Consider the following 16,811-nt stretch of genomic DNA (forward strand, 5'->3'; position numbering starts at 1 on the left):
TATTATTGTATTATAAAATACTAAGCCAGTATTCCGCAGAGCGGCCAATGTTTTGGTTTGGAAATCAGCTGATGGTGAATACGAGTTTGTTTCCCCATATTTAATGCAATTCTGAGCTAATTTTCTAGCTTCTAGTTAACATAAACGAATATCTAGATAGTACTTGACTTATATATGAAACAAGGTTATTTTTCCTTATACGACGTGTTTTTAGGAGGAAATATTACTTGAATATGTCTCATTGTGATTGTGAACTATTTTTTTTTTCGTTAACAGAATACGTTGGCGGCATGTTTATCGAGTAAAACAATAAGTGAATAAGTGATTCCGTTCGCAATTTTCCTTTATATTATCGTAATATGAACTTTACATTATTTACCTTTAATTGGCGTGAAACCAACAATAAAATGTGTTCTTTCAAGCACAGTTGTTTTGATTAAAATGATTTTATCTCAATTTTATCTACGGTTGTGTTTGATGGCATATGTTTACTGGAGTTTTATGCTTGTTGCTGTTACATGATAATGGTCATTAGCAGCTTGAACAGTTTTTACAGCTTCAGCTATAACTAGGTTTAAATTTAACAGTATATTTCTCCATTGATCTTTGATCTATATACTAGATATTTGATCTACAGTGAATAAAGTTACTACATTAAGATATCTCATTCTACTCTACATAACGTCATTTATAACAACTACGGTAAGTGTACTATAGTACAATGATTGAAATACAAGCCAAACAGATGTTGCTATCAATTCGGCTGTACTTCGAAAAAAGTTGTTTCTTGTTTGGTTGTTCATGGCTGTACACATTTACACAACGAGTGTAACGTTAAAACCATACTTTCATCATTCTCTGTTGCTGTTTTTGAACTTATGTAACTAGAAGATGGGATAAAGTTAGGCTATTGTAATTTCCTGTACACTGTATAAAACCTTATTATATCTTTATATACTCTAGACACCCAAAGGATTAAAGCTAGGCTTTTTATCCCTTTACAGTATTTATAATACTATAACATACAGTGCTACTGTACAGTAAATTCTATAGTACTATACTGCATAAATATAATTTTACTTATTGCGCCATTGTGAGATTACGGCGCCGTTTGACTGGTCTAAGGCACTGTTAACTGGTCTAGTATTCCGAAAGAAAGAGTGCGGCAGCCATAGACTTCAAAATCGCTTAGTGTCTACGGCCAGGAACGGAACCCCTGCCGCTAACCAAGGGCAGTCTGTATTGTTTGTAAGACCTCATAAGTGATAAAATCAATGCAATCTGTTTTAGGTCATTTGTTTCCTTTACTAAAGTCCTCTGGATGTGGATCTCTGCTCCTACCAGAGATTTATCTCTTTTAAATAGAGTGGTTTGTGGTGGTAGGTTTCTGTTTCCTAATACTGATGGTTAAGACTTGGACCATTGATGGATGGTCTCTTGATTGTCACTTTTTTGTAAGCTGTATTTTAAGAGAGATCTTTCGCATTCACACTTGATCCCTGATCCCCTTTCCCTGCCATGAGCAACCAGATCTGTGGATAGCAGCACCAATATGCAGTAAATGTGCCTTGCTGTCAAACTTCTCAGTTCCAGAAGTCCTTTATTCCTCACTCTGTTGGATTGTGGAAGTCTCCTGAAGGATGCCATCCAATCAAAACTTCAAAAGTTCAAGTGAAGATGCATTACTACCATAATGCTATTCACCTTGCAAAGTAACCCTTAATGGACGGATCCCCTTATATGAGTAGCAATAACAGATTTTGGGTGGTGGACGGATCCAAGAACATGAGCATCATTATTATGCATTATCGATTTGAAGGAATACGTAGGGAAAGTTTCCATTACTTCTATAGCCCATAAATTTGCTAATGGCAACTTTTTGACTGGCTAAAATTAAGTGGGCGGGTCATGAGAGAGTTAGTTGTGATCCTGACTTGAAGGGAGTAATGCTGCCTCTTTTTCAAATGACAACTTTTTATATATTTGCTCATATATATACCCAGAGGTTGCTGTTAGTTCTAGTTCGTATCTTTTACGATAGTATGTCAGTTATAATTGTAATTTTGCAAAGAAAAGTGCAAAGAGATACTAGAAAAAAACATGTATAATCAACAAAACTTACTGAATCTTTAATCTCAGTAAATTTATGTTTATATTTTACAACACATATTCTCAGAATTTGTTACCGATTTTAGTTCTTGACTTTTATGATATTGTATGAGCTGTAATCATAATTTTACAAAATCAATTTATTTATTAGAAAAAATATGTATAACTTGGTAAAATTTATGATTTTCTTGTAAAAGAGGTCCCACAAGAGGTTGTAAATAGTCCTTTTCTTTGTATCGTAGAAGGCAAGGAAAATAAATAAAAAAAAAAAATTTCCTACACCTTGTGCACTTGCATATCTCCTCTTTCCATTGATGTGTTTTTTTCTTAAACTGGCTGACCTCAAAGTTTATGCAGCCAGGAGTGATTGATGTATATTGATTTTTTAGCCTGGCTCTTAAGGGTTAATATATTTATATCCATTAATTTGTTAATTATTATTATTATTATAAAGGATTAGTTTATCCAGACCTCTGAGCCTAACAACGGCTCTTCTTGGGTGTTAATTAACTTTCTCTTTATAATAAGTGCAATTTCTTCTCTCATTATTTCCTTTTACCTTTTCTTACTTCTTAAAGAGCACCACACTCTTTGGAAGGTTGAATTTTGAGTCAATGGCTCCTATGGCCTTGATCCATATGAATAGGGTTCTTCTTCAGAATTATTTCAGCAAAAAACCTAAAAATCTGCTGCTTTTGTTTATTTCTATCTGGATGTGTTTGAGAGAGAGAGAGAGGAGAGAGAGATGAGAGAGAGAGAGAGAGAAGAGAGAGAGCGAGAGAGAGAGAGAGAGAGAGAGAGTAGAAGAGCAAGGAGGAGAGAGGAGAGAGCGAAGAGAGAGAGGACTATTAGGCCAAGTTAGGCATTTTTTTTTCATTTTTATTAATGGAAGCCACCACTGAAAAATAGCACATTTTTAATAAGTTGACAACTGTAATGCAACCCTTAATAAACATATGTTAGTTACTATACCCGGCATCAGGAAATGGCTGTTTCTTGATTTGATTGTTTATGCCAGTACTTGCTGTTGTTTATGTCAGTGTCTTGCATGCAGTAATAAATAGTTGTTTAATAATAACTGGTGAACTCTTTAGAAAAGTCACAAGGTTGGTAAGCTTGATTTAATGTATGAGGATTTCCATTTAACCTAATGAACTTTGCTTCCAGGCCTATCTATCATTTAAACGTTAACTAAGAATATTATCTAATGTAATCTACCAAAATACATCACAAACTATAAACGATGTATCTGATGAAATAATTTTTTAGACAAAATTTTACTGATCACATGAAACAAGATCGGATGATATGAGTGTACATGCAAATTACAGTTCGTTTGCATTATTATTAGTATTGTATTCTATTTCATTAGATAACACTTATTCACATGGAACAAGCAAGCAAGGGCCATTAACTTCAAATTCAAACTTCCAAAGAATGTTCGTTTCAACCTACCCTTGATACAGTCAGTGATTTTTTATCAACCTGGGGGAGACACGAACTGAAAACATCTGAGTGGTATACCACGACACCAACCACTATACCAGTGGAATACATATATTTTTTTAGATTTACAGAAAGTTTTCATTGGAAATAAACTGTGCTTGTATATTTACAGATCAAGCTTCATTTCCAAAATTTGAAAACATCCAAAAACTGAAACAACACATGGCGCTGCTGTTGTAGCCACTCAAGAACTAATGATGGTTCATTAAAAAATAAAAATGCCAGATCATGGGAGTTGCCAGATCCAAGATATGCCAGATTTAAGAGGTCAGGCTGTATCACATTCCTTGCACATTATCATGTATATGTCTGCACCACTATCTTTGGTTTTCCTTTTTCCCATAAACATCAGTGGGACTCAATATCCTATGGTGTTACGGTAACTGAAAGCAAAGTTTCACTAATCTTTTTAATGTTACCCAGGTATAGGATCCTTTACATCAACTGCTTTTCAATGATGCTCAAACTACTCTCTATTTTCTCTCTGTAAAACATCAAAAGGCACATGTACAGGACATTTAGACCATGAATAACAGCTCTATATAACTGATAGGTTTGTGAACAGTTCTATGTAGTATTCTTTCACACCAACTATCAATATTTATCTTATGCTGGATTTCATTAATCTTAACTGTAGAGGAAGCAACCTCATAAATTAACTACTATTATCTATCTTAAATGGAAAATTTCTAATAATTTGGTTATTTATACTCACCTCCCCTATCAATTTCACAACACTTTGTAACAAGTCATCAGATAGCTTTGCATTTATGGCTAAATGAGACAGAATCAAGTAAGCCCCAGCAATCAGCTCCTGGTGGTCAGAAAGTAAGCATGTGGGAAGCATCTTGACTATGTACATGAGGTGCTCCTCCTTCACCTGGCAAAAACATTGCAAAACAGTCATTAACACATGCTAATAAAATTGCTGTTAAGAATTATTTCTAAAATAATATATATAATATATATATATATATATATATATATATATATATATATATATATATATATAAACAGAAAAATTTTGCTTATCCAACTAAGGTTGTTACTTTGGTAATGATACTAATAATACTAATATAAAACTAATACAGGCAGTCCTGGTTATTGGCAGACTTGGTTATCCGTGATCCGGTTTTATGGTGCTTGTCTAGCGTCATAAAATTGGCAATTTATGGCGCCATAACGGACCGAGTTCTGGTTATTGACGCCATAAAGTGTCAATAATAGAGTTATGGCCCCATAACATACCTGACAAAGGTGCCATAAGCCCCATTAACCGTCAAGTTTTGGTTAATGGCGGTTTTCGCTTATCGGCACTCCTGGGAACGGAACCCACCGATAACCGGGGACTGCCTGTAATAATAATAAAAGAAAGGCCACAGAGGGAAGTGTAGGGACACAAAAGACCAACTCCTGATAGACAAAATGGTAATGAAGAACAGTAAGAGAAGGGTAACCAACCTAAGCATAGCATGGAATGACTACAAGAAAGCCTTCGACATGATACCTTACAAGTGGTTAATAAATGCCTGAAAATATATGGGGCAAAGGAAAACACCATCAGCTTCATTAAAAAATTAATGTGCAACTGGAATACAAAATTAACAAGCTCTGAAATAATACTAGCAAAGGTTAACATTAGGAGAGGGATCTTCCAGGGCGATTCACTGTCGCCACTACTTTTCGTAGTAGCCATGATTCCCATGAAAAAAGTACTGCAGAAGATGGATGCTGGGTACCAACTCAAGAAAGGCGGCAACAGAATTAACCATCTGATGTTCATGGACGACATCGAGCTGTATGGTAAGAGCATCAAGGAAACAGATACCCTAATCCAGACTGTATCTGGGGACATCATGATGGAGTTTGGAATGGAAAAATGTGCCCTGGTCGACATACAAAAAGGCAAAATGACAAGGACAGAAGGGATAAAGCTACCAGATGGGAATAGCATCAAACACATAGATGAGACAGGATACAAATACCTGGGAATAATAGATGGAGGAGATATAAAACACCAAAAGATGAGGGACATTATCAAGAAAGAATATATGCAGAGACTCAAGGCGACACTCAAGTCAAAACTCAATGCTGGAAATCTGATAAAAGCTGTAAGCACATGGGCAGCACCAGTAATCAGATACAGCACAGGAGTAGTGAAATGGACAAAGGAAGGCAAAACTCCGCAGTACAGACCAGAAAACTATACACAAAGCACTACACCCAAGAGCAAATATGGACAGACTATACATAACATATTTGACAGCTCTGGACCTCAGCTTAGTACCTGGATCTAAAAAGAAAGATGTGAGGTAGAATGGATATTCCCTCATTCTTACAAAAATTTTTAATTTATTAACTAAAATCTTACTAATTCACAACAGTATTTTCTTTAATGAATTGATATTACTGCTGTTTAGATTAATATTATATTTGAGGAGAGAGAGAGAGGGAGAGAGAGAGAGAGACGAGAGAGAGAGAGAGAGAGAGAGAGAGAGAGAGAGAGAGAGAGAGAGAGAGAGAGAGAGAGAATCAATATTAATATTTAAAAATTAGTAAATAATTTTTGTAACATGAAAATGTATTTAAGTCACAAAAATACCATCAAAATACACTAATTAGTGAATATTTATCGTCGGGAGAACCTGCAAATAGGCGTATTTCCCAGGAATAATGATGGGTAGACATGGTCCTAGAAAAATTCTCAAATAGTTGAGCCCAAGAATCTCAAAAAAGCAAATATGGGCAGTTGACTGAACTACTTCAATGGGCTACAAATGTACATCTGGTACAATCGGATCTTATCTCCTTCAATAAAACAAGGGCTAGGAACCACTTGGATTGTGCAACAGGGAATGAGCATGAGCAGACATATGTAGCAGCAATCAGTTTTCATCACCTAACATCAAATCCCCAACAAACAGGTGTTGGAATTGCCAACAATCTCAGCAGAAGTAGGACAGCCACAAAAGAAACTTCTTGGACCTCTTGCTAAAACCACAGTAAAAATAAAAGTCAACAGATAGAGAGATGAAACTCACACAACCCATGTATTTGCCACTTACTATGGCCATTCTTACAAGCAGAAGCACTAGACATCGTTGTTTTTACGAGTTATTAATAAGTCAACAAACAAGCCATGGTCGGCTAACATTCAAACCAGAAAATATTTTGAATCTCAGTTGTAACAACAGCCATGATCAATACAAGCACAACAGCTAAAGGACCAAACCATCTTTCACTTAAGGTATATCTTTAAGATTTGTATTTAAGTATAAACATATCTTGGAAAAGAAAGAACCTGGGAAAGATTCTTATAACTTTCCAAACACTTACTTGATGTAGTAAACAAAGACCACCAATAATTGTTGATACATAAAGAGAAATGGCAATTTTCACACTGGTCTCCGTCTTGTGTACCTGTAGAAAAAAAATTCATCTTGTTAACATTTCAATAAACAACTAATAATTTAAATTTCATATACAGTATTTGGCTGCCAATCAATTAATGACAATAGTTTTTAAAAATAAAATACATTTTTTTGGTACAAACCATCATTGAATGACTGCCTTCAAGTGTGCTAAATGTAAACCCTTCTCTCACTGCAAAGTATGGTATTTGATGGCATAAAAGAACCCCCACACCAATTTCAGAAAGGAATATTAAAAGAAAAAAGAAAAAAAAAATTTCTTACATGCAAACTTTATACATATTATATAATATAGTAGTACATTTAATGAAATATTACAGTAAAAACAAAGAAATTTTCAAAGAAATTTTGGACTAAGCAAGTAACTAACACAACAGAAAAGCCTTTTATAATAAGAATGCTACTACTGTAATTCATAAGAGAAAGCAAACTCAGCCAGGTATAGCAGAAAACACTTTATATATCCATCTCCTCCTAAAACAGCAACTGCGGTTAAATACATAAATTATTTAGTCAGTGTATGTGTATCACACTAAGATTGAATATACACAATGTGTCTTTGCTTGCCTTTCTCTCTCTAGGTTAATTTTTATAAGGAAAAGACTTCTGACAGAGAAATGCCAAGTTCTCGAGAGAGAGAGAGAGAGAGAGAGGAGAGAGAGAGAGAGAGAGAGAGAGAGAGAGAGAGAGAGAGAGAGAGAGAGCAACCATATGGTAGTAAGCGCATTGTTGTGTGTAGTTTCAGTGTTTGTGTCCACTGTCTCTTACACGTTGTGTCAAGTCTCTTACATGTATCACTGAACAGGTTTAAACACTTCATATACTACCGCCAGAGTTACATGAATACGTACAGGGTAATGTTTAGTTCAAGATGTGAAGAATTATATTTTTTAACCCTTACAGGCCAGGCTAAATAGTACATTAATACCCTCCAAGACCTGGCAAACTGTAAGGTTAGCCATTTGGAGAAAAAAAAATCACATCCATGGAAAGAGGATGATATGCAAATGCACATGGTATAAGAAAAACAAAATTCAAAAGAAAGTTCTCTATTTTCAACGTGTATCTGAATGTGAATAAACGTATTTCCAACCTTGCGAGGGGCATCTTTTCCAAGACACTCGTAAAATTTCACTAATTTTAGCAAGTTTTACCTGTCTTTTCCAGTCATTTTTTGTACATATTCCATTTTGTTAAATTACAATTACAACTTACATAATATCATAACATAAAAACCAAATTCAGCAATAATCAATGAGTAAATTATGACAAAATATTTACGAGGTGTGCTAGTACTGGGATGGGAAGATGTGCCTTTCAGTAAGTTATAACTGTTCTTTCTCATATTTCTGTATTTTGCAAAATTACTGTTACAGCTGAGTACTATCACAGAAGATAGCAATCCCTAATTTTATCTAAAATGGGCAAATATACGCAAGATGACTAGGACAGGGAGATGTTATACATCCCCCTACGAAATCTCAAGTCACACTCGCCTTGTCTCCTGAGCTGAGGTGTGGTGTAGCTATGTGTTGCCATATGCTCATTTAAGGACCATTCAAGTGTAGGGAAGTTTTCTTATGAAATTCATTCAATTACTATAGTGCAAAATAAGTGATCATGTGAGCAAAACCTGTTCCATATGCAATTATGAACAGGCAATCCCCAGTTATCAGTGCTCTCGGTTAATGGCGATCTCATTTTATGGCACTTGTTTAGTGCCATAAAAAAGGGATTTTGACGTAGGAAAAATCTATTTCTGGGCGAGGAAGCCGTGTCGCCCAGTGAAATACGTCTGCTTTAGCACTATTTCTAGTAAAATATTTCTATAATACCAGAGAACTGCTAAATTGGACATGTCAGAAGCTTCTGACTCGCTCACCTATATAAAAGGTGTCGGTATAAAACTGGGGCGAGTGTTAAACACTACCACAGCAACCCCTCCAATTAGCCTTTTCCTCATCAAAAGACCCTAAATACGGGGAGCCGACCCGTAGGTCACACCTAGCTACCCCGTTGAAGGCATCTGTGACGTCATACTTTTCGATAGCCATATCGTGTTCGTACGTTCGAATATAGCTATTTTTTCTTTTATTTTTATTCTTGGTTACGGATCGTCAATCTACCTCTTCACCCAAGTTAAGTACTTGTTCCGCCCTTTTTCAATATTTAGAGAGTGAATTTGCCTTTCGTTTTGCCTTTATTTAGGATTTTATTAGGCGTCACTTATAAGTAGCGGGCGGGCGGCAAGTCGCCTTTACGGCTTATCCTTGAATTGTACCGATTTCGAGTGGTCTTCCTCTCTGCTTGTAACATGTGATATTTCAGTACATATATTTATTTATTTCTTGGGTGGCAGTTTTTAGTCGATCCTATTTTCGTTTATGTTTTGTTATTTTCATTATTTTCATGTTTTTCACGGGGGTCTTCATTCGAGCACGTTTCTTTATTTCGTGCTTCGCCATTTATCCACCGACCCCCTATTATTTTTAAGTTTGGTTTATTTCATTCAAGAATTTTCCCTTTTTTCTTTTCGTCAGCTTGCCGTTTCTTATCGTTTGTCAGTAGGCAAGTAGTTTTTTTCCCTTTTTTAAACCTTTTACGCCCACCGTTATCGAGTGGCCTTCATTGCGGTTTTATATTTTACGTAAGTTTATTTTCATTTCCCCTGTGTTAAAGCATGATTTTCTTTTAGCTTTAAGTAATTGATTTTATTTTCTTCATGTATATGTTGGATGTTAGGTCGGTTAGCCTACATAGGCTATACCTGCGTTTTCCTCGTGATCTTTTATTTGCGAGGGTATGCTGCTCACGTGATCGTCACCCCATCAGCCCTCCCCCCTCCCTCCCCCCCCCCCCCCCTCACGTGGGGCCCCCAGTAGTTGGGTGCTCCTCTCGCCTCGGTTGTCGCTGACAGCCGTTCCTATCAGCGGAGGGGGGGGATGTAGAGGGTCCTCCAGGACCTTACGTTGGTGGGTGTCGCTTCTCAGCCGACCGCCTCCGGAGGAGTTGATGATTGCTTTGCGTATGCAGCCTCGGCTTCCGTGGATTTGTTGCGCTCTGCTTCTTTCAGCTCCCGGAGCTTACATCCATCCGCCTAAAACATTCCCTCTCCGCATAAGGTGGATTTAGATTCCGGCTTCTCCGGAGTGTCGTTGAGGGCTATGTTTACGGAAGTTACTCTTCCGTAGGCAGAGATATGATATTTGTTATTTTAGTTCTCTTTTTTATTTTTATTTTCCTTTCTTTTTGCCACGGAACTTGCGGGTTCATGTGGCCGGCCCAGGCCGTCCCGGGTTACTCCGTGTACCCCACCCCCACCCGGTCATACAGCTCCGGGTTGTTTTACTTTTCTTACACAGTCCCCGGGGACGGTAAATATATGAATATATATATATATATAATATAATATAATATATATATATATATATATATATATATATATATATATTTTCCTTTCTTTTTGACCACGGAACTTGCGAGTTCATTTGGCCGTCCCGGGTTACTTCGTGTACCCCCCACCCTGGGTATCACAGCTCCGGGTTGTTTTTAATTATTACACAGTCCCCGGGACGTAAATATATGAATATATATATACATATATATTTTATATATATATATATATCTATATATATATATATATATATATAGTATAATATATATATATATATAATATATATTATATTATTTCAGTCCTGAATGCTCCGGCAATGACATTATTATCATAATAATCCTATAAGTTTGTGCAATTGTCTTGTTATATATTATTGCACTTACAGGCCACTCAGTGTCTGGTTGCCGGTCTACAGGATCCGTGCAACCATGATGTTTGCCGGAACCATGCCCCGTGCGCAGTATTGCTTACTGGTTCCGTAGTCTGGCATCACGAAAACTGCTTTGCCTGCTACGACTTGTACAACAAGTACCTGTTCGGTAAGTTACCGCACTGCTTGTTCTATGCATATTGTGATGGAATTATATTACACTACTTGTGTTAGTGTATAATAAATAAATAAATAAATAAATAAATAAAAAAATAATAAAAAAAAAAATGAATAAATAATAAAAATTTCTTTAAATTAAATTACATTAATTAATCAACATATGTAAGGATAATGTTCAAAGATTTTACTCGAAATTGACACATTCCTTGCATTACAGATGGAGCAGTCTGTTAAGCATGCTGCACTCTCCATCCTCAAGATCTGGGTTGGAGGTTTTGGACAGAACGTAGGGAAAGCTAAGCCTTATATTCTACCTCAAGATATGGCAGCCTTCCCAGCCGGGAAAGCTGCCAGATACGTTGACCCAAAAGTCGCAGCACCAATTATCAAATCAATTCAAGATTCAGTTATGGAACAGCAAGAGGCAGAGTTGCCAGACCTTGGTTTGGAAGTAGTCTCACTTGAAGTAGTGAGGGTTTGCCCGTTACACTAGATATGGTTACAGGTAACAGTGTTAATGAGGCTAGCCTAGTTGGTCACCGGGGTCTTTCCTCGAGTGACTCTGATTCTTCCTCTCCCTTTACTCCCAATTCCTTCAAGGGTTTCACAGGAGGTTTGCCCCCTCCCAGGTCGCATTCCTTCTGTGATTCCTAGATTAAAGAGAAAACCTTCGGGTAAAACCTTGCTTAAAAGCCAATCAAACACAAAGCCAAGGCCTGGGCAGGTGCCAGAGGTTCATACACATATTAAACCTAGGCTGAGATTTCTTTCAAGTCTGCAAATCCAAGGCCTTAAGGAGAGAACTCTTCCCATTGCCCCTCAAGTCCCATCCCTTCAACGTCTTGAGATCGGATACCTCATAAGGTACCGTAGGGAGGGCTGGAAGGTTCCCCTTTAGTCGGCAAAGACCTGTTCAACACGATTATTTTAAATCAGGTCAGTGGTCTTGCTAGCTTAGTCAGTTCAGTCGCAGCAAGGTTTGAAAGGGTGTTTTTAAAAGTTTAGGTGCACAGACTCCCTGATTGCAGGTCTCAGACATGAGTCGGCAGTTCCGGCACCTCCTAGTAACTTAGTGCAAGGTCAGATCATGCCTGACGGGTCCACGCTCCCTCCGTTCCACCCTGGTGATCCTTGGAGGGTAGTGAACTGCAGAAGGTTGTGGTACACGTAGACTCGAGGATTTCGAGTTCTTCCCCGAAAGGTTATGGCCACCATTTATAGGTTATGTTAGGCTTATGGAGGCAGCTTCGATTAGGGAGGACAAGGTCTCCAAGGGGACTGTTATCCTTTCTAGCAATCAGGCTCATCAAGTATGGATATGGAGCCTAGAAGTGGATCTGCTCAAATACTAAGGTAACAGCATTTAAAAGCCCTTTCACGATGTTTACGTCTGATGACGGGAACTCCTCACCTTTTACATAAAAGGTAGCAGGACTTACCCTTCAGGCAGTGACTTGAGAAGAGCCCCAGCTTAGCGAGACAGATCCCACATCATTGCTACTCCCAGGTAGGGAGAATTTGTGGGAAGTTTGCCGGCTACATTCTCGGTAGGCAAGCTTAAGCCAATCTGTGCAATCAACTTGTTTAGTGAGCGCCTCTGTCAGATGCACTGATCCAAGCCGAATTTGATGCTAGGACACTTCTTGCAAGGTCTCTTAACTCTCTAGTGATGACGGAGACGGCGGCTCTGGAGTACGCTCATGAACCGCTGTTTAAGGTCATTGCGGAGTAGTTACTTTTAAGCATGCAATGTGACTTGTACGGCTTTGCGGTTACTAAGAGAAATGGCAGGAAGCATGTTCTATCCGAGGCTACGATCAGGCACGAACCCAACAAGCTTCTGGCTTCCTCAATCTGGGGTGCAGATCTCTTCCCAGCTTCGGCAGTAAACGAGGTTCAGAACGAGGCATCACGTTTTAATCAAGCATCAGATTGCGTTGGGGCATTCCTTTCAAAAGGAAATTAGAGTCTTCTTCCTCCAGTTTTAGGGCTAGGAAGGGTCAAAGAAGGTACCAACCTTTCCAAGTTCTGCAACAGCATCCTGTGCTACAAGCTGTTTTAATTCAGCAAGTTCCCCAACCTTCATCTTCTAAGGCTCAGCCTCGGCAACAGCATCAATTTGTCTTCCTTTCGCCATCGGCTAGCCAACAGGTTCCCCCACTGTATTCAGGGTCGCCTGCTTTTAACCCGGTCTATGAGAATCGGGTATTTCAACCTTTTACCAAGGTTGCTAGGGGTTGCAGGGCTAGAGGCCCCTTTCGTCAGCGTGGAGGAAACGGAGCCCACGGGCGAGCTAGAGGTGCATGGTCAGGAAAGGAACCCGACCCTCATCATCTCAATGAAGTTCCTCAAATAGGAGGCAGGCTGTATCTCTTTTAACATCGTTGGGGATTCAGCAGCTGGGCGGAAAGCATAGTATCCATCTATCAGCATCCAATCCTAGGGTTGATGGATTACTCCAGGGATCTTCTCCAGAAGGGAGCAGTCTCCGGGACAAAGAACTTGAAATTTCAGTCGTCTATTCAGTGTCCCAAAGAAAGGGACCGACCAAAGAAGGGTGATCTTAGACTTGTCCCGTTTAAACTTGTACATTCCTTGCGACAAGTTCTAAATGCTGTCCATCTCTCAGGTACGGGCCTTACTTCCCCGTGGGGGCGTCACCACCTCTATAGATCTTACAATCGCCTATTATCATGTCCCGATGGCTCGGCACTTCCATCCATTCCTGGGCTTCAAACTAGGGAAAGAAGCCTATTCCTTCAAGGTGATGCCCTTCGGGCTGAATATAGCCCAAGGGTTTCACGGAACTGGCGGAGGTAGTGGTGCAGGAGCTAAGGTCTCAGGTTTTATTGGTGGTGGCGTACCTAAACGACTGGCTAATCTGGGAGATGGCCAAAGACAAGTATATGAAAGCCACGGACGAGGTCATATCTTTCCTGGAATATATAGGGTTCAAGATCAACAGGACCAAATCCCGATTGGCCCCAGAATCCAAGTTCCAGTGGCTAGGTATCCATTGGGGCTTGGATTCACACAATCTTTCCATTCCATCAGGGAAGGGGATGCCAGGGTAACAAGCCAATTCTTAAAATGCAAAAAGGCTTCGAGAAGGAATCAGGAGAAGATCCTAGGCTCGCTCCAATTTGCCTCAGTCACAGACGTTCTGTTGAAAGCCAAGCTCAAGGACATCAATCGAGTTTGACGTTCAAAGGCCAATGCCAAGTGTCACGACAAGTTTGGCCGGGTACCTCTGATTCCCAAGGAACGTCTACGTCCATGGGCAATGGCCGAAAACCTAGCCAAAGAGTTACAGTTGCAGTTCCCTCCCCCGTCCCTACTGGTGCATACAGTCGCATCACTGTCAGGTTGGGGAGGTTATTCACAGCACAACAAGGTTCAGGGAACTTGGTCACCTCAGTTCCAAAAGCTTCACATCAACATCCTGGAAGCTATGGCAATGTTTCTGACCTTAATGAAGCTCCGTCCTCTGGAGGAGACTCATAACAGATTGGCTCTCGACAGTGCGGTAGTGATACACGGTATAAACAGAGGTGGTTCAAAGTCAAGTCATGTGAACCACGTGGTGATAGCAACTTTTTCTCTAGCTGACAAGAACACCTGGCATCTATCGGCTACCCATCTGGCAGGAGTCCACAATGTAGTAGCAGACGCACTGTCCCGGTCAGTCCCTCTGGAGTCAGAATGGTCACTGGACCAGGAATCCTTCAAGAGGGTTTGTAGGAGAGTACTGGGTCTGAAAGTAGATATGTTTGCTACAGGGGCAAACCACAAGCTGCCTTGTTACGTAGCCCCAAATATGGACCCTCTAGCATACGCTACGGACGCCCTGAGTATAGGTTGGAACCAGTGGAGGGAGGTTTATTTATTCCCTTCAGTGAACCTTCTCCTGAAGGTGCTGCACAAGTTGAAATCCTTCAAAGGTCAGGTGGCTCTCATAGCTCCTTACTGGCCCAAGAACAATTGGTTTCCCCTTCTCCTGGAACTAGGTCTTCGTCCTCACCCTCTCCCGGACTTGAGGCTGTCGCAACAAGTTCAAACGGTGACTGTGTTCGATTCCTCAGGTCTTCACAAAACCCTATCTTTATGGATTTCATGAAGTTTGCAGGTAGGAGGGTAGGGGACATTGAAGTTTGTTCATACTTACCTGGCAGATATATATATATAGCTGTATTCTCCGAAGTCCGACAGAATTTCAAAACTTACGACACACGCAGTGGTCGGCCAGGTAGTTAGTACCCATTCCCGCCGCTGGGAGGCGGGTATCAGGAACCATTCCCATTTTCTATTACCACTGTCTCCTGAGGGGAGGAGGGTGGGCACTTTGATTATATATATCTGCCAGGTAAGTATGAACAAACTTTATTGTATCATAACAATATCATTTTGTTCATGAAGCTTACCTGTCAGATATATATATAGCTGAATCCCACCTTTGGCGGTAGGGAGAGACAGAATAGGATTTTAGGAAACATATAGTATATGCAGATGATTGACATCTTGGTTCCATACCTGTTAGCATAGCTGACTTCGTGATTACTGTCACCCAAGTTGGCTTTTGCTTTACTAGTCTCTCCAGCAAGGTAGTGACCTGTATAGCTGGTGAGTTCTAGATCTGTCAACGGGAGCGTGACCACAATGTGACTAGACCATATTGACCATACTATGAGGCCTAAAATATATATACCACCTGACCAACCTAGCCAAAGTTAAGGATGTTTAACTAAAGCTAAGAATTGAGAAGTCCGCCACTGGCGGCCGACCCAACAACTATAATTAACAGCTCTTCCTAACCATTTTCTACAGGATAGGATGAGTGGTACTTCTTGCCCCTAAGATTGTGTCAGCGGACACGTATGGCCCTAGCGAGCAGCAGATCTCATATGTCGTCTTCACATCTCGCAGGTAGTGTGAAGCGAACACAGAGTTGCTTCGCTAAAACGCAGCACTCAGGATGTTACTGAGTGCCATGCTCTATTGAAATGCCTCCGAGGCCGCGCCCTCAACTCGTGAGCATTCAGTTTGAAAAATTTCAAATCCTTGTCCAAACATGACGAATCAGCCTCTTTGTAAGAGCTCTTTAAAAAGAATGCCAGGGGGTTCTTTGACATGGGCAAGTCTGGTCTTTTTACGGAACACCGCAGAATGTCCGAAGGACCTCGACTTCCTTTAGTCTTATCTAGATAAAACTTGAGAGCCCTGACAGGGCACAGGACTCTCTCTGGCTCTTGCCCAATAATTTGTGCCATCCCCTTGATATCCAAGTTTCAGGGCCAAGGGTTAGATGGGTTTTCATTCTTAGCCAAGAACGAAGGGCTTAGAGAACACACTGCATTATGTCTCTAAAGCCAATATGTCTGCTGATGGCTTAAACCTCACTAACCCTCTTTGCCGTAGCTAGAGCGGTTAGAAAGATTAGCCTTTCTGGTCACATGCTTCAAGTTTGCAGAAAGGAGAGGTTCGAAAGGCTTCGACATCAGGAACTTCCAGACTAAGTCTAAGTTCCATGTCGGAAGATTCGATTTAGACAGTTTCGAGATTTCAAAAGACCTCAAAGATTGTGAAGGGCTTTGTTCGACAGATCCAAACCTCTGAGTCCAAAGACCGTCGACAATATACTTCTGTATCCTCTAATAGTCGAGACTGCCAGCTTATCCACATTCCTCAGACGGAAAGGGAAGACGGCAATCTAATTCACAGAGGTCGAGGTGGAGGAACAGCCATTCTTCCTGCACCATCTCCAGAAAACAGCCCACTCCGCTTGGTACACTGCAAGAAAGGAAGCTTTTCTAGCCTTGGCAAT

At 39.9% G+C, this 16,811-nt stretch overlaps 1 protein-coding gene across 1 annotated transcript in view; it reads right to left on the reverse strand.

The window, feature by feature from the left end:
- Window positions 1-16,811, reverse strand: part of LOC135207362 (HEAT repeat-containing protein 1-like) — a gene marked incomplete in the record, with an annotated part of 186,507 nt that overhangs the window by 22,291 nt on the left and 147,405 nt on the right. The window contains 2 exon segments of the mRNA XM_064239090.1: window positions 4,331-4,495; window positions 6,952-7,035. Of these exon segments, the coding sequence (XP_064095160.1) occupies window positions 4,331-4,495; window positions 6,952-7,035 (249 nt within the window).

Source organism: Macrobrachium nipponense, chromosome 32 (assembly GCF_015104395.2).
Source record: "Macrobrachium nipponense isolate FS-2020 chromosome 32, ASM1510439v2, whole genome shotgun sequence".
Classification (NCBI taxonomy): Eukaryota; Metazoa; Arthropoda; class Malacostraca; order Decapoda; family Palaemonidae; genus Macrobrachium; species Macrobrachium nipponense.